General features: G+C 44.6%; 1 protein-coding gene across 1 annotated transcript in view; it reads right to left on the minus strand.

Moving 5' to 3' along the window:
• Window positions 1-18,504, minus strand: part of LOC138774728 (coagulation factor XIII B chain-like) — a gene marked incomplete at its 5' end in the record, with an annotated part of 37,812 nt that extends 19,308 nt beyond the window's left edge. Inside the window, 3 exons of the mRNA XM_069955679.1 lie at window positions 475-654; window positions 16,093-16,290; window positions 18,322-18,504. Coding sequence (XP_069811780.1) covers window positions 475-654; window positions 16,093-16,290; window positions 18,322-18,504 — 561 coding nt within the window. The remainder of the gene's footprint in view (window positions 1-474; window positions 655-16,092; window positions 16,291-18,321) is intronic.
• Between the last annotated feature and the right edge of the window lie 8,576 nt (window positions 18,505-27,080).

Raw genomic sequence — 27,080 nt, forward strand, 5'->3', positions numbered from 1 at the left:
TACATGAAGAAACATTGTCTGAATCGCATTTTCATGGTTTTTAACAGCTTAAAACATAAATTTCCACATTGAATCAATGATTAGAGCAGTCTGCATATTGTCTGAAGGAAATAGGTAGGTAATAGCTCCAGGCATCACAGCCATACCAGACCTGAACAACACCTCCACACCAGACCTGACCATACCTCCTCCCAGGAGGTGGGAGACTTAAAAAAATAAAATCAACAAAAAAAGTTGTTTTCTTCCACCTGCTCCCTGGTGTTGCCCCCTGGAAGGTGCTGCCCTAGGCACCGGACTACGGGTGCCTAGTGGTAAATATGGCCCTGGGTAAGTGCACACTATTATGTTCAGCCACCTCCTCCTCGACTCTTTTGGAAACATATCAATGCACTGTATCAGGGAATAATTGTTATAATTGTTGGTAAGCAGCGTTCTTTTCTGTCAGTACAGCACATGTATATACTATAGACTTACTTGAAGCAACACATTTTGGATAACTTATTTTTCCCTGTTTACATTTGGCTTCCAGGTTATCTTCTGTCTTCAATTCTCCAATACACTGGAATGTGATTGTTTGTCCATTTTCCACTATAGAGCTTACACTGTAATTAATATTATTGGTAAGCATTGCAGATTCATCTAATACACAAAATCCTGAAAAAGAAATAAAATACAATTTAATTGTAAAGCTCAAATTAATATTCAGGAGAGCAGAGCAGGGCTGCAGGTTGAACCATCAGAGAGTTCAGTTGACTGAATGAGCATTGAATGGGATCCAGAAGCCTGTATTGTGTTGTAAGACAATTGATATACTTACCCATCCCAGTGCCTCTGCAGCACCGTGTCACCAGCCCTCTGACAGCCGCCAGACTTCATTGTCCCCCAGCTTCCTGCTATGACACAATCTGAGGGAAAGTACCCTCTTAGCCAGTCAATAACTGGCTTAGCAGGCACTCCTGAGCCCAGGTCATGTTGTCGCAGGAGCGGAAGCTAGAGGAGGCTGGCTGGGGGGCTGTGAGCGGTGATGTGGTGCTGCGAGGGCACGGGGATGGGTAGGTATACATTCTCTATTATAATCCCCCCACCCCCTTCCTTTTTGCCTTATGAGAAAAATATGCTGCAGTATGCAAGTTACGGCTCTATTCTTGTCTCAAAATGATGGCTGCCCAAAAAGAGGGCTATAAAATGGCGAGGAAAAGACATTCTGTTAACAAAGCCTTAAAGGAGAAGTCTGGCCATTTTTAACCCCCTCAGGGCCAGGCTAATTTTCACTTTTGTTTTTTCCTCCTCGTGTTTAAAAGCCATAGCCCTTCCTTTTTTTACCTACAGACTCACATGAGCTCTTATTTTTTGTGCCACTAGTTGTACTTTGCAATGACAGACTTAATTTTTCTATAAAACATGCTAAAAAAACGGATAAAAATTCGAGGGGGGGGGGGGGGTTGTGTTTAAGACTGGCAGGTTATCTATGTTCTTCAAGTCAGTACAATTACAACGATAGGCAACTTCTATAACTTTTATTTTATTTGATGGCTTTTAAAAACTTTTAATCTTTAAAAAAAACATTGATGTTGTCACGAAAATTCCTGTACCGGCTGATGGACTGGCCGCTCAGTCAATCATAATTTAATAGATCGGGCATCCCAGTCTCTGACTTGATGAGCAGCCAGTTAGAGATGAGTGAGTAGTGAAATATTCGAATTTTCGAATATCGAGTCGAGTAGACCCTGATACTCAACTATTCAATCGAATATTGAATCCCATTAAAGTCTATAGGAGAAAAATGCTCGACACTTGAAAATCAAAATTCGACCACTTGGAGGTCACCAAGTCCACAATGACACCTCATGAAATTATGCCAAAACCTCTGGGACAGCAGGGGAAGCATGCCTGGCTGCATCTAACACGCCAAAGTTGCAGTATTACGCCACTATCACAGCCTATCAACTATACACTCCAAACACAATATAACCGCTATGTAAAGTGGAAAAAATACATGGAAACCTTCTTTCCTTTACAGAAGTATAGACAGAAAGCCATATTTTAACTCAAAGAAATATGTTCATGCACCCTTTCAACCCCTTAGTGACCGCCGTGCGGCCTTTTCATGGCGGCCACTAATGGGCTTTATTCCGATGCGTACGCCTTTCAACGGCGGACGCATAGGAATAAATTGCCGCCCGGCGGCGGCACCATAGCGGGGGATCAGCGGTCAGCGTGACAGCTGCCCCCCCCCCCCGCAACTGCCCGGAGCAGAGGATTCTCCGCTCCAGGCAGTTTAACCTGTTAAATGCCGCTGTCAGAGCATGACAGCGGCATCTAACGGGTTCCGGTCGGCGCCGCGGGTATACTAACCGGATCAGAAGTCCTGCTGCAAAGTCCGGCCCCCCGAAGGTCTCCATGGTGATCCTGGGGTCCTAATGAAGGCCCCTGGGGTCACCATGGAGATGCCTCTGCTCAGCCATACAAAGGTATGGCCGAGCAGATGCCTGTCAGCAAGTAGCTGACACAGTGACAATACACTGCATTACATCGGTAATGCAGTGTATTGTATCTGTGATCAATGATCACTGATTAGTAGTACACTAGTGTACAGTAATGTACACTAGTGTAAAAGTGGGGAAAAAAAGTGCACCAAACACACAAAACACCCCCTAGCCCCCCCCCCCCATAATAAAAATGCATTACATTCTCCATACACTATAAAATGTTACATTAAGGTGATCAAAAACACAAATCCTATACATATTTGATATTGTTACGTCCGTAACGACCCAATCTATAAAACTATATCAATACTTATACCGCACAACACACACTGTAAAAAAAAAATAAAAAAACAGCACCAGAATAGCTGTATTTTATCAATCCACTTTAGAAAATACGTCATAAAAGAGATCAAAAAGTCATATACATATAAAACTTGGTATCAATAGAAACTACAGATCTTCCCGCAAAAAATAAGCTTAAAACCAGCTCTGTCGCGCAAAAGATGAGAACGCTATGCATCTTGCAATGCGGCGACAGTTTTTGTGGGTTTTTGCTAAGAAGATAGTTTCTTTTGCGCCAAAGTGGTAATAGTTAAAAAAACCTATACAAATGTGGTATCGCTGTAACCGTAGTCACCCAGATAATACATGTATTATGTTATTAGTGACCGCCGATACGGATTTTTATGGCGATCACTTATGGGCTCTATTCTGCTGCCATCAGCTCTTTATGCCGATGGTGCAGAATAGTGCAGCGGCGCTGGTAAGGCCCGCAGCCCCCTCCTCTCAGCTACCGGAGGTATCTGAGGGGTTGGGGCAGAGTGTGGGCTCAGCCCCCTTACCGACCTCATTACCAGTATAACGGCGGCCACCGGTAACTGACATTGCCAGCGCAGCTGAACGCTTTAATCTCTTCTCACCGTGAATCCACGGCGAGAGGAGATAAAAACATGTCCCCCCCCCCCTGTCCCCAGAATTAACCCTAGTGACCTGGTCACTGACCCTCCCCTCCCTGGGCGGCCATCTGATCCAAGATGGCTGCCGCCATAACTGTGAACAGACTCTGTTCACAGTGATGGATTCCTAAAAATGATCAAAGCTCTATTCTCTCTACCACCGGAGGTGGCGGAGAGCATGGGGCAATGATCGGGGACCACCCGGTGTGGTCCCTGTACAAGCGATCAGCGGTATATACTTGTTCCAAATGGTGCCGGCACTTTTTTACCCCTGTCACCAAAGTCACCAAGTGCCCCGGATTACCTGTAACCACCCCAGATTACACGTAACCACCCCAGATTACCCGTAACCAACCTAGATTACCTGTAACCACCCAGATTGCCTATCACCACCCCAGATTTTCTGTAACCCCCCAGATTGCCTGTAACCCCCCAGATTGCCCTTAATAATCCCAGACAGCCCGTAACCATCGCAGACAGCCCGTAACCATCGCAGACAGCCCGTAACCACCCCAGATTGCCCGTCGCCACCCCAGATTGCCCGTCGACACCCCAGATAGCCCGTCAACACCCCAGATAGCCTGTCAACAACCCAGATAGCCAGTGAATACCACCAGATTGCCCGTCACCTCCCAAGATATCCAGTGACCACCACCAGATTGCCCGTCAACACCCCAGATAGCCAGTGAACACCACCAGATAGCCAGTAAACACCCCCAGATAGCCAGTAAACACCTCTAGATTGCCCGTAACCACCTCATATAGCCAGTAAACACCTTAGATTGCCCGTAACCACCCCAGAGTGCCCGTAACCACCCCAGATTGCCCGTAACCACCCCAGAGTGCCCGTAACCACCCCAGAGTGCCCATAACCACCCCAGATTGCCCATAACCACCCCAGATTGGCACAGACTGCTCGTAACCACCCCAGATTGCCCGTAACCACACCAGATTGCCTGTCACAACCTCAGATAGCCAGTAAACACCCTGAGATTGCCCATTACCACCCCAGATAGCCAGTAAACACCCCGAGATTGTCCATTACCACCCCAGATAGCCAGTAAACACTCACATATTGCCTGTAACTAAAATGACACTCCTCTTCTGAGCCCTGCTGTGTGCCCACACAGTGGTTTATGCCCACTTATGGGGTACCATTGTACTCAGGAGAATCTCCATTATAAATATTGCGGTGCTTTTTCTCCCCTCTTCCTAGTGAAATTGAGAAATTTCAAACTAAACAAACATATTATTGGATATGTTTAATTTTTACGGTCTAGTTTTAAATACTTTCCTCCAATACCTGTGGGGTCAAAATGCTCACCACACCCCAAGATGAATTCTTTGAGCGGTGAACTTTCCTAAACGGGGCGACTTTTTTTGGGGGGGAGGGGGGTTATTCTGCTGACACTACAGGGGCACTGGAAACGCACCTGGTGCTCAGAAACTTCTTCAGAAATATCATGCACTGAAAATGCTAATTGGCGCTCCCTTCCTTCTGTGCCCAGCTGTGTCCCCATACAGTAGTTTATGCCCAAGTATGGGGTACCGTTCTACTCAGGAGAACCTGCGTTATATATATTGGGGTGAGTTTTCTTCCCTGTTCCTTGTGAAATTGAGAAATTTTAAACTAAACAAACATATTATTGGAAAAATTCTATTTTTTTCATTTTTACTGTCTTCTTTTGAATACTTTCCTCCAATACCTGTGGGGTCAAAATTTTCACTACGCCCCAAGATGTATTCTTTGAGGGGTGTACTTTCCAAAATGGGGTGACTTTTGTTTTTTTTTTTATTCTGCTGACACTACAGGGGCACTGCAAACGCACCTGGTGCTCAGAAACTTCTTCAGCAAAATCTAACTGGAAATGCTAATAGGCGCTCCTTCCCTTCTGAGCCCTGCTGTGTGCCCACACAGTGGTTTATGCCCATATATGGGGTACCTTTGTACTCAGGAGAACCTGCGTTACAAAATTTGGGGTGCTTTTTCTCTCATGTTTATTATGAAGATGAGATACTTTAATCTTAACAAATATATTATTGGAAAATATCTATTTTCCATTTTTTTCTGGCTTAATTGTGAATACTTTCCTCCAGCCCCTGTAGGGTTAAAATTCTCATTATATCCCTAGATTAATTCTTTAAGGTGTCTTGTTTCCAAAATAGGGTCACTTGTGGGGGTTTCCAGTATACAAGCCTCCTAAATCAACTTAAAAATTGAACTGGTCCCTAAAAAAAATCAGTTTTGGAAATTTCATGAAAATTTGATAATTTGCTGATACATTTCTATGCCACATAAAACACTAAAAAAGTGAAATATGTTTACGAAATGAAGCCAGAATAAAAAGGACATATTGATAATGTGACTTACGAACTATTTTTTGTCATGTGACTTTCTGTTTTTAAAAGCAAAGAATTTCAAAGTGCAAATTTTTGAAATTTTTCATGATATTTTGATGTTTTTTTAAAAAAAAAACACACAAGACAGTGACCAAATTTTGCCACTAACATAAATTACCATATGTTACGAAAAAAACTATCTCAGAATCGCTAGCATACGTTAAAGCATCACTGAGCTATAAGCGCATAAAGGGAGACAGGTCAGATTTTGAAAATGAGTCTGGTCATTAAGGCCCAAATAGGCTTGTTCCCAAGGGGTTAAATCACGTTGCCAATAACAACCATAGATGGCATAGGCAAGGGGGAAAACAAACAGGACCCACTGCTGTCATTTTGTGTGTGTGTGCGTGTATGTATATGTGTGATGCGGTCAGACATGTTCTCTTTAAATTTTCAAAGTCATCTGCCACTTCCATATGCTCTTATTACACACAAGGAGTATACAGCCGTATACCCTCTCTATGACGTATTAGAATGCCCTACAGCAGGCAACAGGCGTTCAATTTTATTATATGGCACACAGTACGTAGAAGAGTAGTACCACACTTAGATTTTTTTCGCCTTAGCACACAAGGAGTATACAGCCTTATACCCTCATTGATGTAATGCAAGAATGCCCTACAGCAGGCAACAGGCGTTTGACTTTATGTTTGCACAGTTTTTGAGTGATCTTGATGAGAAGTGGGGTTCTGGGTTCGACAATGTGGAATACTTGGGGTGGTAACCGTAATTACAAAAGAAAGGAGTTTGTTTAGTAGACGCATTCACATGATTGTTCAGAGCAAATTCTGCCATAGACAGGTAATCAGCCCACTTATTTTGGTTATCAGATAGAGATGAGCGAATAATGAAATATTCGATTCAATTGGATTGGATTCAAATAGCTCCTGATATTTGACTATTCGAATCCCATTATAGTCTATGGGAGAAAAATCCTTGGGACCTGGAAATCAAGATTCGACGATTCGGATGTCACCAAGTCCAAGACATCTTTAGAAAGGGATGCAAACACCTCTGGAATGCATCTGGAAAAGCAGGGAAGCAGTATTACTGGGAACGGTATTACCGGCAATTAGCAATTGCCGACAATAATGCTGATCCCTGTACTAGTTAATATTTAATCAATAAAACAAAGTTTCGTTCTAAAAAAGTTATTTTCGTTGTACAATAGCTTAATTAAAATGAATACATACTTTTGCAATTAAAATATATATAAATATATAAGTATATTTAGGGTACAAACACACCGTATACGCAGCAGATACACAGCAAATACGCAGCAAATACGCAGCAGATTTGATGCTGTGTTCAGGTATTTAGATCTAATATGCTGCGTATTTGCTGCGTATCGCAGCAGTAAATACGCTGCGTATGCAGTGTGTGTGTTTGTATCCTTAATTGCAATAGTATGTATTCGTTTTAAGTATGCTATTGTACAACGAAAATAACTTTATTATAAGGAAAATGTGCTTCATTAATTAAATATTAACTATTACAGGAAGCTCTATTAATGCCGGCAATTCATATTGCCGGTAATACAGCTCAACATACTAATTAATACTTTACTTTAATTAAAACAGCAAATGTTTCTTCTAATGATGCTATTTTTTTTATCACAATAGCAACATTAGAAGAAACATTTAGATTTATTTGTCCGCTCAGCTGATCGGCTGAGCGGACATATAAGGAGCCAGTCCCCGTCACACTGAGCTCAGTGTGCCGCGGACCGGCGAAGATAGAAGACAGCTCTCCCCTCTCCCCTGCACTGCACTGCACTGCACCCATCACAGCAAGGAAGGGGGGGTCACTTAACCCCTTCCTTGCTGGTATGGGTGCAGTCTGACATCAGTCTGGCCCCCAAGGGGTTAAGTGGGGACCCTTACTTAACCCCTTGGGGGCCAGATTGTTCAATATGGCACCCAAAGGGTTAAGGGGGATGCAATGCATCCTCCTTTAACCCCTTGGATGCCACACTGTAAGCAGCGATCTGTAAAGATGCTGCATACTATAAGGTGCACAATGATGGGTGTTGTGCTCCTGTTTGTGTGTTTTTTGTTTGTTTCTCCCTTTTTGTTTTTCAGATATTGGTATCCTGTGGATTGCAACGGATTCAGTGGACTAAGTCGATGACCAGCGGTTGTTTGGATTGTGTTTTTTTTTTTTTTTTTTTTAATAAAATGGTCAACAAGGGGTGGTTTTATTTGAATAAAAAATATTTTTTACTTGTGTCTATGAAAATAGGGGGGACCCTATGCGGTTTTTTTTTTTTCAATTATTATTTAAAAAAAAAAAGAAAGGGAAAAAAAAACCCGCATAGAGTCCCCCCTATTTTCATAACCAGCTGGGTTAAAAACCAAGAAACAGCAGCCTAGTAACACCAGGGTGGGAAGGGCCATTTGATTTGGCTTTTCCCAGCCTCAATATTATCAGCCTGCTGCCGCCGAGTCCAGGAGCGCCAATTTTGACGCTCCGGGACTACTGGCACCCGGCTCTTCTCAGTACCCTTGGTGGCAGTGGGTACTGAGGTGGTAATGGGGGGGGGGGGGATTAGTGTTAGCCATTCTTAACCCGGCTAACACTAAACCCCGACTTAGTCTATTAGACAGCTTCCACTACTAAGTCTATATAGTAAAGAAATAAAGACAAGACACAAGTGAATTTTTTTTTATTCAAATAACCCCCCCCCCACCCACACACACACCCCTTGTTGACCATTTTATAAAAAAAAAAAAAAAAAAAATCCAAACAACCGCTGGTCATCGATGTAGCCACAGGATACCGATACCTGAAAAACAAAAAGGAAGAAACGCACAAAAAAACACACAAACAGGAGCACAACATCCATCATTTTGAGCTGTGTAGTGCACCTTACAGATGCAGCATTTTTACAGATCGCTGCTTACAGTGAGGCACCCAAGGGGTTAAAGGAGGATGCATTGCATCCCCCTTAACCCTTTGGGTGCCATACTGAAAAATCTGGCCCCCAGGAAGTCAAGTAAGGGTCCCCACTTAACCCCTTGGGGGCCAGACTGATGTCAGACTGCACCCATACCAGCAAGGAAGGGGTTAAGTGACACCCCTTCCTTGCTGGGATGGGTGCAGTGCAGGGGAGGGGGGAGAGCTTTCTACTCACTCTCCCAGGTCTTCTGTCTTCTGTCTTCTTTCTTCGACGGAGCCCGGCACAATGAGCTCAGTGTGTCGACTCCGGCTCCTTAGGGTTAATTCACACGGGCAGATCCGCAGCGGATTTAACGATGCGAATACGCAGCTAAATCCGCAGCGGATCCCGCCCCTGTGAATTCCTATGTAGTTACATACTCGCAGTGGGATTGTCATTCCCCTGCTAGTATGTAAGTCCCGGCCCCATTAAGCCCCGCCGCCGGTAATACCGTGCCCTGTAATATTGCTTCCCTGCTTTCCCAGGGAGCATAAACTTTATTGCTATTCGATTGAATACTATTTGCTCATCTCTATTATCAGACACATAACATCTCAGTTATTGCTCAAGAGACTGGCTAACCCTTTCTGTCCGACCATTAATCTCCAGGTGGAACGCTGATCAGAATGACAAAGAGATACCTAGCAGATCACAAAAAGCTCACCAAAATTTTGACACAAATTGCACACCTCGGTAAGAGACTATGCGATGGGGACACCCGCTGGGGGTAGTAGTTGTTGGTCGTGGTCGGTAACACCCGGGTAGCCAATTGTCAGATGTAAGGTCACTGTTATGGCACGAGGGGAGCTGACTAACCCACGGGAACCTGACCATGCGGTGCCCCAGCAATTCTTTGTTGCTCTTAGTCAGGGCACCAATAACTAGACCAATGCCAGGGTTAAGAAACAACGGTGGTTGTGCGTTTATTAACACGGTGATTGTCAATAGCAACAGTCTCTCTGGATGCAACCAGGAGTAGGTAAACTTGTATATAGCTAAGCAGATGGGTGATGCTGCAATAGGCCGTGGTGTGACAGAGTTACTTTCAGTGAACGGAATCTTAATGGAGAATGAGGGTAGTAGTTTCCTGAGAATGATGCTGGGCGGAATAGACTGAATAGAATACTTGCTGTTGATGATGGTGAGAAGATAGTGACTTGAGAACTGTACCCAGATCTTGAGTATACTGAAGGATCTTGAAGTTGAGACTGGTCAGGACTGGACCGGAATCTGTCTCTGGAACAGGGGAGCAGATCACCCTGAGTTGTGGCCTTGTTTGGGAGCAGCAGAGCACGTTCTCCCTCCTGAAGGTGGAGCAGAGAACAACATGACCTCGTCTCTTAAAGGTAGAGAGAAGACTACTGAGGCAGAGGGGAAGTGACGAACTGACCCCAGCCAAAAGCTCGACGGCTATTGGGGTTACTATGGCAGCTGGGGGAGTCACATGACACTGGTCGGCTGCATCATCACACCATTTGATAACAGGCAAAATGAATATACATAAGAAAGCATGAGAAATACCAGACTTAAACACTGGGGGGCAACATAACACAACCCGTTTGCAGTGGCCATTAACTCTGTCCAGTACAGGTGCAAGTGAAATACTGATATTCACAGAGATATACAGGGATATGGAGATACATAAAGAGAAACCTTCTGAACTGGGACACTGCAACTATATTCAGGGCCGGCTCCAGGTTTTTGTGGGCCCTTGGGCAACAGAGCTTAGCGGGCCCCTGTGTGGAGTAAGTCATATGGCGGTGCTGAGCTAAGGTATACCTACAGTAGACTCCATTAGTGCAGTTTGAACCAGCCTTAGGCCATGTTCACATGGCGTAAGAGACTGGTCATTCCGTGACCTGGCCGGGTTACGGAGTGGCCGGTCTCTGAAAAGATTGTCCCGGATGATCTTTGCAGCCGCAGGCTCCTGATGCAGGCGCATCAGTGTGTGCCCGCATCAGAACTCTCCACAGCACACAATGCCGGAGCTGCTTGCTTCATTGTGTGAAGTTCATACAGCGTGCCTAGTAGTGAAAAGTACGGCTGTTGCTGCCGATGGCAATAATGGCCGTACTTTTATGCTGTGTGAACATAGCCTTAGGTGTTAACAAGCCTGTAGCAACCACCAGCACTGTGGCTAGATTTTGCCTATATATAAACTGGGTAAAGCCCCCATTCCACGGGCCGTCAGGAGGAGCAAATGAGCGCTCTCAGTGCTCGTTTGCTCCTCGTTCCCCGCTTGCTGCCGCCGCTATTCAACGCAGCTACAGCGAGCGGGTGAGTGCGGGAGGGGTGGCGGGGAGCTGCGGGGCGGGGGGGGGGGGCTGCCCGGGTGATTGCTGATCGTCCGGCAGCCCATAGGATATAGCAGCATCTGCTGCCGATGCTCCTATTCAACGGAGCACCGGCAGCAGAGCGCTGCTTCATCAGTCGCTTGTTTTTCAACATGTTGAAAAACAAGCGACTGCAACGATCAGCCGACATGAACGATGTCGGCTGATCTTTGCACTCTCTTCCACGGGACCATTATCGTTCGTAGTGGCTGATATCGTCCGAATACGAACGATATTCGTTCCGTTGAATAGGGCCTTAAGGGTGTGTAAAGCTGGACACATTGCACATTACATTACTTATACTCTTGATGACAGGTTTTTAAGGTAGCACACAAGTATGGCAGTGCGTCAAAGGAAAAGGGAGAGAGCAGCACAGTAAATGATAGGTAAAAGCTCCTACTTCAAAATCTTTGACAGGGAAGGGTTAACTGAGGTGGAAGGGGATGTTTCTTTAAGACCTCTAAGAGTAAACAAACAGCAAGTCCCCTACTTGTGCTCTGCAGCCCATCAACTTCCCCTCATCCCAAGGATTTATGACCCACAGAAACCCTCACATGTCAGACGGCTGCAGAGAGTACCTGAGAGGTTATCAGATGAAGAGCTGCTTCCTGGACGGCAGCGCAGAGGCACAGAAGTCTGTGCAGATGAGACAAAAGCCCGGCTGCTCCAATCAGCGCTCACTTCTCCCTTCCTCCGACAGTAAGGAGAGGAGTGGACTTAGATCCCCCGCTCTTACTGTCTAACTGCACTGCCCGGCGCTGCCTGTACTGTAAGTCTCCTGCCCCCTGGCTTGCAGCACACTGATGCTTTTTACTGGGTGGGACTGGGACTGGGCCCCTAGATGTGCTGTGGGCCCCGGCAGTTGCCCTAGTCAGCCAGGTGCTGACGCCGACCCTGACTATATTGGAGAGTATCCCATGCACCCGGAGGATGTCACGTGTAAACAACTTAGCAAGAGTCTTAGCATTGGGTAGTTTATTCAAAGCTACTAAGTGGCACATCTCACTAAAACGGTCCACAGTCACCCAGATTACTGTCTCTCCCTGTGACAGTGGGAGATTGGTAACAAAATCCATCAAAACATGGGACCAAGGACAACTAGACAAGAGTAGGGGTTGTAATAGCCCCTCTGGCAGAGATCTTGGGGTCTTAGCCCGGGAGCAAGTCTCACAAGACTTGGTGTATTCCTGAACAGCTTTTTGCCAGGAAGGCCACCAACTTGAGTGAGACAACAAATAACCAGTACCAGCAACACCAACATGACCATTTAAATTAGATGTATGCTCCTCTTTCAATACCGCTGGTCTCAAATTTAAAGAAACGAGTAATTTTTCTGAATTTAAGAATAGCATTAGTAAGGTCAACTGTCATATTATCTCAAATGGTACCAGCAGGTAGAATATTCTCAGGTTCCTTCTCGAGTGTTTTACCACCCCTGAAACTTCTAGACAGAGAGTCAGCTTTAATGTTTTCAGTGCCAAGATGATAGGTAACAATGAAGTTATAACGAGTAAAAAATAATGCAGAACGTGCTTGCCTGGAGTTCAACCTTTTAGCTTTGTCTACAGCAGGCATGTCCAAACATTTTTCGAAGAGTGCCAAATTTGATGAAGTGAACATGTGCGAGGGCCGACCATTTTGCTTGACATTCTTTGGACCATTAAAATGAATGCAAATAAACTTTTTTTTACAAAGCTTATTGAAAACTGCATACTTTTTATTTTATGACTTGTATGACAAATCTAAACAGGTGTTTAATCAATCTGCCTTAGGCCCCATTCCCACTGAGCAAAGCTAGCGGAATTCCGCGACGGAATTGTCCGCCGCGGAATGCCGTTAGCCTCCCGCTCATAATGGGAGTCTATGAGAGGCGCGCGCTCCTGCTCTGTACGGGCTGAAGAATGAACATGTTCATTCTTTGCCGGGACATTAATTTGTCCCTTCAAAACTAGGACAGTCCAGGTTGGCAACTATGCAATGCACAGAAAGTGAAATAAAAAAACATTACAGTCAGAAAATAGAAAGAAGACCTCTTTGTATTTGACGCTAATCAGTAAAAGAAAATCTAGGTTGGTTCAGGGAGAGGAGCCTGACTGTAATGATAATTAAAGTACAGAGAGAAGAAGAACAGGAAGTAACCCCCATGGACATACTCTACAGGTTAATATCAATAAAAGTACCATTTAAAAGACAAAAAAAAAAAAAAAAAAGACAAAAACACATAATACCACAGATTGCATATGTATATATATATATATATATATATATATATATATATAGTCTAGGAAGATTTAAAAATATAGGTACTGTTATATTTAAAGAAGTAAATGTGATGTGGATAGGGCCAGTTTGTGGAGGAGCCAACTAGAAGTGATGCCTTGTTGGATCTGGTTATTTCTAACAACGCTGAGCTGGTTGGGGATGTCACTGTCCATGAACACCTGGGGAATAGTGACCACAATATAGTGACTTTTAGCTTAAAGTGTAGAAAAGAAAAACATGTTGGGAGGGCAAAAACTCTTAATTTTAAAGGGGCCAATTTCCTGGGTTAAGGGCAGAACTTCAGGGCATAGACTGGGAGCGGCTGCTGTCACATACTGATACAGCTAATAAATGGGAAATCTTCAAATCCACATTAAATAACTGTACTGCCAAATATATTCCTATGGGTAACAAATATAAACGGTTAAAATCAAATCCCACATGGCTTACAACCGAGGTTAGAAGGGCTATAAATGAGAAAAAAGGGGCATTCAAAAAATACAAATCAGAGGGGTCAGCTGTAGCCTTTAAACATTACAAAGACGTCAACAAAACCTGTAAAAATGTAATAAAAGCGGCAAAAATTCACAATGAAAGGCAGGTAGCTATAGATAGCAAAAGAAACACCCCAAAATTCTTCAAATATATTAATGCAAAAAAACCAAGGTCAGAGCATGTAGGACCCCTAAATAATGGTGACGGGGAGTTAATAACTGGGGATCAGGAGAAAGCTGAGTTACTTAATGGGTTCTTCAGCTCTGTTTATACAAAAGAAGAGGATGGAGCTGTTGTGGGTGGGGCCAGTACTGAGGTGGGTGGGGCCAGTGCTGCGAACACATGTAATGTACTGAACTGGTTTACTATAGATATGGTCCAAGATAAATTAAACAAACTCAATGTAACCAAAGCTCCAGGGCCTGATGGATTACACCCAAGAGTTCTTAGGGAACTCAGTTCTGTAATTTCTCTACCCTTGTATGAAATATTCCGTGATTCTTTGCTTACTGGTATTGTGCCGAGGGACTGGCGTAAGGCAAATGTAGTGCCGATTTTCAAAAAGGGCTCTCGAACTTCCCCAGGTAACTACAGACCTGTAAGCTTAACGTCCATTGTGGGGAAACTATTTGAGGGGCTTATAAGGGACTACATCCAGGAATATGTAGTGGCTAATAGTATTATAAGTGATAACCAGCATGGTTTTACTAAGGACAGAAGCTGTCAAACCAACCTAATATGTTTCTATGAAGAGGTAAGTAGAAGCCTGGATGGCGGCGCGGCTGTGGATATTGTGTACCTGGATTTTGCAAAAGCGTTTGACACAGTTCCTCATGGACGTCTGATGGGTAAGTTAAAGTCTATCGGTTTGGAAAATTTAATGTGTAACTGGATTGAAAACTGGCTTAATAATCGTACCCAGAGAGTGGTGGTCAATGATTCCTACTCCGAATGGTCCCCGGTAATAAGTGGTGTACCCCAAGGGTCAGTACTGGGCCCTCTTATGTTTAACTTGTTTATTAATGATATTGAGAATGGAATTAACAGCAATGTTTCTATCTTTGCAGATGACACCAAGCTTTGTAGTACAGTACAGTCTATGGAGGATGTGCAGATGTTACAGGATGACTTAGACACACGGAGTGTTTGGGCGTCCACTTGGCAAATGAGGTTCAATGTGGATAAATGTAAAGTTATGCACCTGGGTACTAATAACCCGCATGCATCATATGTCCTGGGGGGAGTTACTCTGGGAGAGTCACTGATAGAGAAGGATCTGGGTGTACTTGTAGATAATAGACTACAGAACAGCACACAATGTCAGTCAGCTGCTTTTAAGGCCAGCAGGATATTGTCATGCATTAAAACAGGCATGGACTCTCGGGACAGGGATATAATATTACCGCTCTATAAAGCCTTGGTGCGGCCTCATCTGGAGTATGCTGTCCAGTTTTGGAACCCGATTCATAAAAAGGATGTTCTAGAGCTGGAGAGGGTACAAAGACGGGCAACTAAACTAATAAGGGGAATGGAGCATCTTAGTTATGAGGAGAGATTAAAAGAATTAAATTTGTTTAGTCTGGAGAAGAGACGTTTAAGGGGAGATATGATTAATTTATTTAAATATATAAATTGCCCCTACAAGAAATATGGGGAAAAGATGTTCCAGGTAAAACCCCCTCAAAGGACAAGAGGGCACTGCCTCCGCCTGGAGAGACAAGGGGGCGCTGCCTCCGCCTGGAGAGACAAGGGGGCGCTGCCTCCGCCTGGAGAGACAAGGGGGCGCTGCCTCCGCCTGGAGAGACAAGGGGGCGCTGCCTCCGCCTGGAGAAAAAAAGGTTCAATCTCCGGAGGCGACAAGCCTTCTTTACAATGAGAACTGTGAATCTGTGGAACAGTCTACCACAGGATCTGGTCACAACAAAAACAGTAGAGGGCTTCAAAACCGGCCTAGACAAGTTCTTAGAGCAAAATAATATAAATGCATATGTATAGAACCTATCACCCCTCCCCCTTCCCTGTATCCATCCCCTCCTTGGTTGAACTTGATGGACATGTGTCTTTTTTCAACCGTATTAACTATGTAACTATGTAAAGTTGAACTATATGTAAATTAAGGAAGGAGCAGAATGCTAGTGAGGAATCTATTTTAGCAATTTCCCGGTGGAAGTATTAATAAACAGGATCGCTCTGCGCAGACACCTGGTTTTGGCACTTACCTCTCCTGAAGCATTTTGGATAACTTAGCTTCCCTCGTAGACAATAACTTCTCATTGCAGTGCCAGGAGGAGCTTCATATCCAGATTTACACTGAAATTCCATGGAGTCACCATGTTCAGCATAAAGCTTTCTATTAGGTATCCACTTCAGCTGTATATTATTTTCTTCCATGTCCCTTTCCCTTGCAGTACACGGCTCTGGAACCATAAAGTGGGCATTTTAACTCCATTATTTCATGCAGCAGAATTACAATTCGCCAATCAGCTCCTTATCACTAATACCATATAAGATATGCACAATGACATAAATGTAGTTTCTCCTGACTATTACATTTCAAATTGCTCCACCATTGTAAAATAACAATGTGATGAGTGAGACTATGATGATTAATAACATTACTTTCTGTAACATTGATTTTCTTCCTCCTGTGCCCAACTGCATTGTGCTGCTGTGCTAGGGCTTGTGCATATGCGTGCTCTGTTAGGCCATGTTCAAATGGCGTAAGACACCTGCCGTTCCACGACCCGGAACAGCATCCCAGCTGGTACTGCAGTAACGGCCGGATGACCTTCACTGCTGCTGAATTCGGATGCAGGCACATCAGTGTGCGCCCGCATCTGAATTCCTCGCTGCACACAATGGAGCGTGTGCCTGGAGCCGCATACTCCATTGTGTGAACTGACAGGTTCTCTGCGGCCGCTTATCAATGAATGGCAGCCGCAGATAACTGGAATGTCAGTTGTTTGCGGTGCTACTAGGGATCCCGGCCGGAGTGTATACTATGTGTTCCGTAGTAATCACAGCCATTGTTGCAAATTGGCAACAATGTCCGTGATAGTTACGAAACTTACATAGTGTGAACATAGCCTTAATGTGAAATATTCCACATGTCCATTTGACTTCTGTCTGCTCTAAACATTGCCTGTCTACACCACAAAGAAACCTCAGTTTGTGGTATATTAACCCTTTACATGCTGTGGTCAGATTGTTGCAGCGACATGTAAAGAGTATACAGTATTAAACATTCTGGAGGAGGAGGTTTCCCATGCAGATGAGATTGTTTGAGTGGCCCATCCCAATACTTCCCGCTCAAAGTCTGTGAATGTAGTAGCACAGGCAGCGAGCAGGTAACAAAGGGGAATCAAGCACTGAACTGATCGTTTGCCTCTTGCTTCCCCTGGAACATCTGGCCGTGTAATATGGCCTTAAAGAAGATGTACCACCAGGTACGTCCTCTTTAATGTGACTCAGGGATAGAACGGCACCATCACAGGCAAGCCGGTGCCGCGGTGTGTTTTTCGATTCACGGCCCGGCTCCTGTGTACGGCGCCGTTCTATCCATGGGTACTGGGCCGGTACTCAAGCACCGGAGGCTGGCCGGCCCGCCCCCAGTGGGAGTGAATTCCCTCCCCTCTATGACGCTGCTTCATTAGAATCAATGGAGCCGCGTCAGAGGGGAGGGAATTCCTTCCCACTGGGGACGGGCCGGCCCACCTCCAGTGCTTGAGCACCGGCCCGGTACCCGTGGATAGAAGCCGGGGGGGTCGGGAGCCTGTCACCCCGGCACGGGGGGTGACAAGTCTACTTTAAAGACCAGACACCAAAATGAGTCATAGTCTTGCTCAAAGCGGTCTCACTTAACCCCCTGGGAGCTAGACTGTCACTGTTTTAGGCCCAAAAAACACCACTAAAAAATGCCATACACATAAGTTGTGGAGTTTTTCAGTTGAGCAGAAGAACCTCCATTGAACTCAAAAGGAGAGAAATGCCACCGTTTGCGGGGAAAAAATACCACACCCTCAGCATGCTGCGTTTTGGAAAAACTGCCATAGAGCCTGAAAAATGCCCAAGAGGAGAGAAAAAAGCCACCCCAAAAAACACCAAATATGTAAGGCATTTCATAAACTTCCATTGACTTCCAGCTAACATGTGGCCAGCATCACATCTGAAATATGATTATCTTTGGAGTTTTAGTGATTTCTAAAGTTTTAAGTTATTGTTTCTATTGTTCCACCTCATAAGGCCCCCTTCACACCAGGAAAAAAAAAATCTGATTTATAGTGTTGTATGAGTGAACAGTGTTGCTATCAGGAAACTGCTAGCTGCAACTGGGAAGGTAAGAGCACACACACCTTTGTATGTAAACAATATTATAATCCTACTAGTGATTAGACATTTCCTTATTATGTCATTTGTATGCACACTGTAATAAAGTATAATGGACATACCTAAACAAACTGGTGCTTCATCCCAGACGCCATTCTGACATCTCACAATACTGCTGCCATTCATTTTATAATATTCTGGGCATTTATATTGCACAGAGTCTCCAGATTTATAGGAATCTTTGCTAAAGGTTAAAGTGTCTCCGAATTGTACTACTGGTGGTGGACCACACCGCGCACCGATTTCTGAAAAAGGATAAGTAAGTAAAACGAATTAAATATATTTGCATAACAAAATAAAATATATATTTTTGTTTTCTTTTTATTGCCCCGTAATTTAGCTTAAAGTCTCAGGATTTCCTGCTCCTTTGTTCAAATGGTCGGTGGGGTGGTCAACAGCCAGACCCCAACTGATCATTGCTTATAACATGTCAGAAGATGCTTTAACCCCTTCGTGCTGCAGCTAGTTTGGGCCTTAATGACCAGGCTAATTTTTCAAAATCTGACCTGTCTCACTTTATGCTCTTATAGCTCAGTGATGCTTTAACGTATGCTAGCGATTCTGAGATTGTTTTTTCGTCACATATGGCACTTTATGTTAGTGGCAAAATTTGGTCACTACTTTGTGTGTTTTTTGTGAAAAACATCAAAATATCATGAAAAATTAAAAACATTTGCATTTTATGAACTTTGAAATTCTCTGCTTCTAAAATAACAATGTCATAGCACATAAATTAGTTACTAAGTCACATTACCAATATGTCTTCTTTGTTCTGGCATAATTTGGTAAACATATTTTACTTTTTTAGGGTGTTACGGGGCTTAGAAATTTATCAGCAAATTATCAAATTTTCGTGAAAGTTTCGTGAAAGGGACCAGTTCTTTTTTTAAATGGATTTAGAAGTCTGGTATCCTGAAAACCCCCATAAGTGACCCCATTTTGGAAACTAGATACCCTAAAGAATTAATCTAGGGGTATAATGAGCATTTTAACCCTACAGGGGCTGGAGGAAAGTATTCACAATTAGGCAGTAAAAAAATGGAAAATTAAAATTTTCCAATAATATATATGTTTAGATTAAAGTTTCTCATTTTCAAAAGGAACATGAGAGAAAAAGCACCCCAAAATTTGTAACGCAGGTTCTCTTCAGTACTACGGTACCCCATATGTGGGCGTAAACCACTGTATGGGCACACAGCCAGGCTCAGAAGGGAAGGAGCGCCAATTAGCTTTTCCAATGCAGATGTTGCTGAAGAAGTTTCTGAGCGCCAGGTGCATTTGCAGAGCCTCTGTAGTGCCAGCAGAGAGAAAAAAAACCCATAAGTCACCCCATTTTGGAAAGTGCACCCTTCAAAGAATTCATCTTGGTGTGTGGTGACCATTTTGACCCCACAGGTATTACAGGAAAGTATTCAAAAGAAGACAGTAAAAATGAAAAACCCAAATTCTTCCAATAATATGTTTGTTTGGTTTGAAATTTCTCAATTTCACGAGGAATAAGAGGAAAAAGTACCCCAAAATTTGTAACGCAGGTTCTCCTGAGTACAATGGTACCCCATATGTGGGCGTAAACCACTGTATGGGCACACAGCAGGGCTCAGAAGGAAAGGAGCGCCAATTAGCTTTTTCAATGCAGATTTTGCTGAAGACGTTTCAGAGCGCCAGGTGCCTTTGCAGTGCCCCTGTAGTGTCCGTAGAGTAAAATCTCCCAATAAGTCACTACATTTTGGAAAGTGCACCCCTCACAGAATTCATCTTGGGGTGTGGTGAGCATTTTGACCCCACAGGTATTAGAGGAAAGTATTCAAAAGTAGACAGTAAAAATGAAAAACTCGAATTTTTCCAAAAATATGTTCCTTTAGTTTGAAATTTTTCAATTTCACGAGGAACAGGAGAGAAATGTCACCGCAATATATGTAAAGCAGGTTCTCCTGAGTAGAACGGTACCCCATATGTGGGCATAAACCACTGTATGGGCACACAGCCGGGCTCAGAAGGGAAGGAGCGCCAATTAGCATTTTCAGTGCAAATTTTTCTGAAGAAGTTTCTGAGCGCCAGGTGCGTTTGCAGAGCCCCTGTAGTGTCAGCAGAATAGATTCCCCCCAAAATTCACCCCATTTTGGAAAGTGCACCCCTCAAAGAATTCATCTTGGGGTGTGGTGACCATTTTTACCCCACAGGTATTAGAGGAAAGTATTCAGAATTGGCCAGTAAAAATGGAAAACTCGAATTTTTCCAATAATATGTTGGTTTAGTTTGAAATTTCTCAATTTGACAAGGAACAGGGGAGAAAACGTACCCCAAAATCTGTAACGCAGGTTCTCCTGAGTAAAACGGTACCTCATATGTGGGCATAAACCACTGTATGGGCATACAGCGGGGCTCAGAAGGGAAGGAGCGCCAATTTACTGGAGCAAAACCACAGCTAGTAATGGTTATTAGAATAGCGCAGTTACTAAAATAAAATTAAAAAAAATGAGATTACAGGTAATGTGGGGTGGTTACGGGCAACCAGGGGTGGTTATGGGCAACCTGAGGTAGTTACAGGTAATCTGGGGTGGTTACGGATAACATGGGGTGGTCACGGGCAACCTGCTGTGGTTACGGCAACGTGGGGTGATTACAGGCAACGTGGGGTGGTTACAGGCAATGTGGGGTGGTTACGGGCAATGTGGGGTGGTTACGGGCAACCTGCAGTGCTTACAGACAATCTGGGGTGGTTACGGGCAACGTGGGGTGGTTACGGGCATTGTGTGGTGGTTACAGATAAACTCAAATGCTTATAGGTAATCTCGGGTGGGTACCTGTAATCTGGCATGGTTACCGCAATCTGGAGGGGGTCATTGGCAATTTGGGGTGGTCAGTGGCAACGTGCGGTGGTCAGTGGCAACGTGCGGTGGTCAGAGGCAACCTGCGGTGGTCAGAGGCAACGTGGCGTGGTCAGAGGCGACGTGCGGTGCTCACAGGCAACCTGCTGTGGTTATGGCAACATGGGGTGGTTACAGGCAACGTGGGGTGGTTACGGGCAACCTGCAGTGCTTACAGACAATCTGGGATGATTACGGGCAACGTGGGGTGGTTACGGATAAACTGAAGTTCTTATAGGCAATCTGGGGTGGGTACCTGTAATCTGGCATGGGCACCGCAATCTGGAGGGGGTCATTGGCGACGTGGGGTGGTCAGAGGCGACGTGGGGTGGTCAGAGGCGACGTGGGGTGGTCAGAGGCGACGTGGCGTGGTCAGAGGCGACGTGGCGTGGTCAGAGGCATCGTGGCGTGGTCAGAGGCAACGTGCGGTGGTTACGTGCAATCTGGGGGGGTTACATGTAATCTGGCGTGATTACGGGGAACCTGGGGGGGTTATGTGCAACCTGGAAGGGTTACAGACAATCTGGGATTGTTACTGATAAACTGAAGTGCTTATAGGTAATCTGGGGTGGGTACATGTAATTTGGGGTGGTTACGGGCAATCTGGAGGGGGTCACGGGCAATTTGGGGTGGTTACGGGCAACGTGCGGTGGTTACGGGTAACGTGCGGTGGTTACGGGCAACGTGCGGTGGTTACGGGCAACGTGCGGGGGTTACGGGCAACGTGCGGTGGTTACGGGCAAAGTGCGGTGGTTACGGGCAACGTGCGGTGATTACGGGTAATCTGGGGGGGTTAGGGGCAATTTGGGAGTAAACTGCAACTATTACTATAATAAAAAGTGTGTGTTTTATTTTTTTGTATGTTTGTCACTTTTTGTACTTTACACATTCATTTTCACTATATTACTATGATTACTGTGATATTTTCTATCACAGTAATCATAGTTCAGTGACAGAGACCAAATTGGTCTCTGTCACTTTAAATTTTCCAGAGTTGGCTGGTTGTGAAGCGCATGCGCACTTCATAACCAGCCAGGACACGGAAGAGGAAGGAGCTCCAGGATCCGGTAACGTATATGGGGAAGGGGGGGGGGTGACTGGGGGACGGGGGTGACAGGGGGGGTGGGGGGCGACTTGGGGGGTGGGGGGACATCACTTTTTATCCCCTGTCACCAATCATTCATGGTGATAGGGGATAAAAAGTGCCGGGATGCACGTGGCACAAGCGATCAGCGGTATATAGTATATACCCACAGGGGGGGTCCCGATGACTGCCCCATGCTCTCCGCTACCTCCGGTGGCGGAGAGCATGGGGTTTTCATTCATTTAAACTTTTCCATCGCTGTGAACAGACATTACTCTGTTCACAGCGATGGCGGCGGCCATCTTGGAAATGATGGCCGCCGGGGGAGGGGGGTTAGTTATCGGGGCACTAGGGGGGTCTGATATGGGGTCTGATATACACTTATTTCATCTCCCCCCGCCGTAGATTCACGGAGGGGGGAGATAAATGGCAGCGGCGGCACCGGTAATCCCTTTTACCGACGGTCGCCACTATAACGTTAATAGCGGCGATCGTCGGTAAGGGGGGGGGGGGCCGGGACGGACCCCACACACTGCCCCAACCCCTCAGCTACCTCCGGTAGCTGGGGGGAAGGGGTGGGGGCCGTCCCGGCCCCGCTATCTTATTTTCTGCCATTGCCGTAAAAAGCTGATGGCAGCAGAATAAGGCCCATTAGTGACCGCCGTAAAAAGCCGTATCGGCGGTCACTAAGGGGTTAAAGGGGTTCTGCCACTGACTGAATTAAATTTACTTTACTAGAGAAGCTATCTAGGGAGTCTCAGCCTATATTAGGCATATATTAGGCATTAGGATGTCACTTTCTCAGCCACTGTAAATCAGCGCTTCTTAAACTTTTTCTACTGGAGCCTCACCCAACAGACCAAGACAATGCCTGGCTTTTACCAGACTGATCAAGACTGATCAGTTACTTTGTGAAAACTGGCTCCCTAGCTGGGCCTCTCCAACAATTAGGGGACACCTCACAGTTTGAGAAGCACTGCTATAGAGGATTGGTTAGGATTGTAGAGGATAAGAGATGGGAACGTGAACTCTGAAGCATGCTGGCAACTGCTGGTATATCTATGGTATATTCACTGCAGGTATAACTTTGTGTATAGTTTGATATGTATGTGTGCGTCATATTTACTGCTTGTATACATGTGTGCAGTATGTTAATTGATAATATATATTTAGCGGGTGGGGGCGGGGGGAGGACAGTTTAAAATTCCGCCTCAAGCAGCGTTAAAGCTAGAATCGGCCCCAGACTTTACAACTAAATAGGGGGACAAAAAGGTGTAACTAGTATATCGGGAGGAAAGAGGGGCCTAAGAATTATTTGAGGGTCCACTAGACCTAAACAGTACATGTGGGGGGGGGGGGGGGGGGTGTCACAGAGTGAACTCTGTTACAGTGCAGAGTAATACAGATGGGAACTTTGTAAAGATGGTGGGCATGGTACAAAAACAAAAAGCCTAAAGGGTTTGTCTGCCAGATTCTTTGGAGATGAGTTTCATGATGGCCAGTCAGATGGAGAAGAAAAAAAAAAAGTGATCAGAGAAGATGTCCCCTGTGAGTCACTGGATGTAGCTGCACTACTATGGTGTGCAGAGCCTTTGTATATACCTCCATGTAAGTTAGTTTATAGGGATATACTGGTCTTTGTATAGTCAATGTTATGTAGTAATGGTATGGGAGTATAAGTCACTATGTGGTGAAGGTGTGGTGATAATATTTATTATATAATGGTAATAGGTGATGTGGATATGGGGGTGTGGCACATTACAGTGAATGTCCATCTTTCCTCCCGGGGGTTGGAGATCACTGAGAGGATTATGTGTTTGTGTATAGGGAAATGAAAGTCTGCAGTCCAGACGGATCTAAGCTAGAGCTATTCCAAAACTTTTTGTAGCACCACTGATTTGTTACTGTCAAGCTACAACTGTAGTCTAAATGTCTTATGAACGCTCATTTACTCAGGTATCGCACCACGTAAAATGGCTGTTTGAATTTATTGCGCGGACGATAAAATCATTGTTATTAGCTGCACATCTCTGTGGCTGCATATCGAGCTGTCAAAAAGAGCCCTAAACCAGGGCCACACTGCAACTTTTCTTTTTGTTTGTTTTTTGCTCACAAGACTTGGAGGAGTAAGAATTTGTAATAGCTTGCTGCACTTCAGTAGCTCAGGAAATCCTCTTTGACTCTTTTTTACTACAAAATAAACATTTTCTACATGCTGGAAGGACAGAATCTCATGTGAAAGGTAACACGTGTCCCCTTGAACTAACAGCTATCTCACAGTGTCAGCCATTTGAATTGTGAAGCAAATGACAGATTTCCTTTAAACATGCTGAGCTTACAATATAGAATACAATATAAACCCCCTGGCTTACTTCAGTAACAATATTGGAGTTATGCCAGCGTCCGCACAGGAGATCATGCAGTATCAAGTCACAAACCAAAAGCAGAGGTAATGAAGATAAAGCTAGAAATCTTCAGAAAATTAAGAATAATAAAAATGTGAGTGAAGGGCAGTGAATACACAATCTCCCAATGTTGTTTGGGATTGCCCCGTGTTCTTACTCTCCTAATAAGCTGGCCATAGCACATTGCACTGAGGCCTGACAGAGACAAGAAACCTCTTTTACATATTGACTGCCTGGCCTTAGTCGGATGGGCAGCCATGGTAACCCCTCCCATTGTTGCAGCAGAGCACAAGCAACCACTGCGGGAGCATGGGCATAATACTTTGTCACACATCACACTATGGTTTTTGAAAAACAAAAAAAAAGATAAAATGTGCGTTTTTATTTAATATAGAAAAAAAATTATTTGGAAAAAAAGATCTTTCTGTGGACGACCCAGCGTTAAACACATAGGTAACTTTTTCACCAGATGCATAATTGTATTTAATTCTTTAAGACTGAAAGGTGGAATTAGGAACCAGAGGCGGACGTGAACTGCTGGTGGCTAAAATAGAAAATAAATAAAAAAAAAATACAGAAATATTTAGGTAAGTAGACACATGACACGGTCAAAATGTGTAATCTATATCATAAAAATGAAAATCTGTCTGTCTGTACTTCTGTCTATCCCAAATAGACTTCCAAACGCCTGAACCGGTTGACCCCAAATTTGGCACACAGATACATAGGGTGCCAGGGAAGGTTTTAGCAAAGGTCCTGTCCCCGCCAGATGTACAGGAGGGGAGGGGGAGGGGAAAGAGCGGCGCCCCAATACCGCCATACTGTGACTGGATAATACCATCATATCAGACCTGACCAATACCGCCATACTGTGACTGGATAATACCATCATATCAGACCTGACCAATACCGCCATACTGTGACTGGATAACACTGCCATACCAGACCTGGCCAATACCACCATACTGTGACTGGGTAACACTGTCATAACACACCTGACCAATACCACCATACTATGACTGGAAAAAACTGCAATACCAGACCTGACCAATACCGCCATACTTTAACTGGATAACACTGTCATACCACACCTGACCAATACCGCCATACTGTGACTGGATAACACTGCCATACTAGACCTGACCAATACCGCCATACTATGACTGGATAACACTGCCATACCAGACCTTACCAATACCGCCATACTGTGACTGGATAACACCGCCATAGCAGACCTGACCAATACCACCATACCGTGACTGGATAACACCGCCACATCAGACCTGACCATTACGCCACACTGTGACTGGAGAACACCGCCACACCAGACCTGACCAATACCGACACACTGTGACTGAATAACACTGCCATACCAGACCTGACCAATACCGCCATACTGTGACTGGATAACAATGCTATTCCAGACATGACCAATACCGCCATACCCCCCTCGAAAGGACACCAGATTTTCTGGCATTTTCTGCTTCTCTGCAAGGTGCTACCCTACGCACCAGACCATGGGTACCTAATGGTAAATACGACCCTGCAGTTACTGTATACAGGACACTACATGTATACAGGACCCCAAAACTATACACTGCAGGTGAACGGGACCTCCACCAACTATATACTACAGGTATACAGGACCCCAAACTTTACACTAGAGGTATACAGGACCCCAAAACTATACACTACAGGTATACAGGACCTCCACCAACTATATACTACAGGACCTACACCAACTATATACTACAATTATACAGGACCCCAAACTATATACTACAGGTATACAGGACCCCAATACTATACACTACAGGTATACAGGAACTCCACCAACTATATACTACATGTATATGTAAGACCCCAAACTATACACTATAGGTATACAGGACCTCAAAACTATACACTACAGGTATATAGAACCTACACCAACTCTATACTACAGGTATACAGCACCAACTATATACTACAGGTATACAGGACCCCCGAACTATACAGGACCTTCACCAACTGTACACTACAGGTATACAGGACCTCCCCCAACTATACCGCCCCCCCCCCAACTACACACTACAGGTATACAGGACCCCCCTAACTATACACTATAGGTATACAGCCCCCCCAACTATGCACTACAGATATGCGAGACCCCTAAAAACTATACATTGTGGGTATACAGAACCCCTCCAACTATGTACTACAGGTATACACTAATTCCACTGATTAACTCAGATGAAACAATACCTTTAGCTTGGCCTTCTGGGCACCTTAGAACAAATCTAATTAACACACTGACACTTTATACTCGGGCAGCGCCGGGTACATTTTGTAGTCTATATAATAAAAATGAAAGTCTGTCTGTCTGTCTGTCCCGGATAGACTTCCAAACACCTGAACCGTTTAACCCCAAATATGGCACATAGATACATTGGGTGCCCGGGAAGGTTATAGCTAAGGTCCTGTCC

The sequence above is a fragment of the Dendropsophus ebraccatus genome, unplaced genomic scaffold, assembly GCF_027789765.1.
Source record: "Dendropsophus ebraccatus isolate aDenEbr1 unplaced genomic scaffold, aDenEbr1.pat pat_scaffold_1054_ctg1, whole genome shotgun sequence".
NCBI classification, from domain to species: domain Eukaryota; kingdom Metazoa; phylum Chordata; class Amphibia; order Anura; family Hylidae; genus Dendropsophus; species Dendropsophus ebraccatus.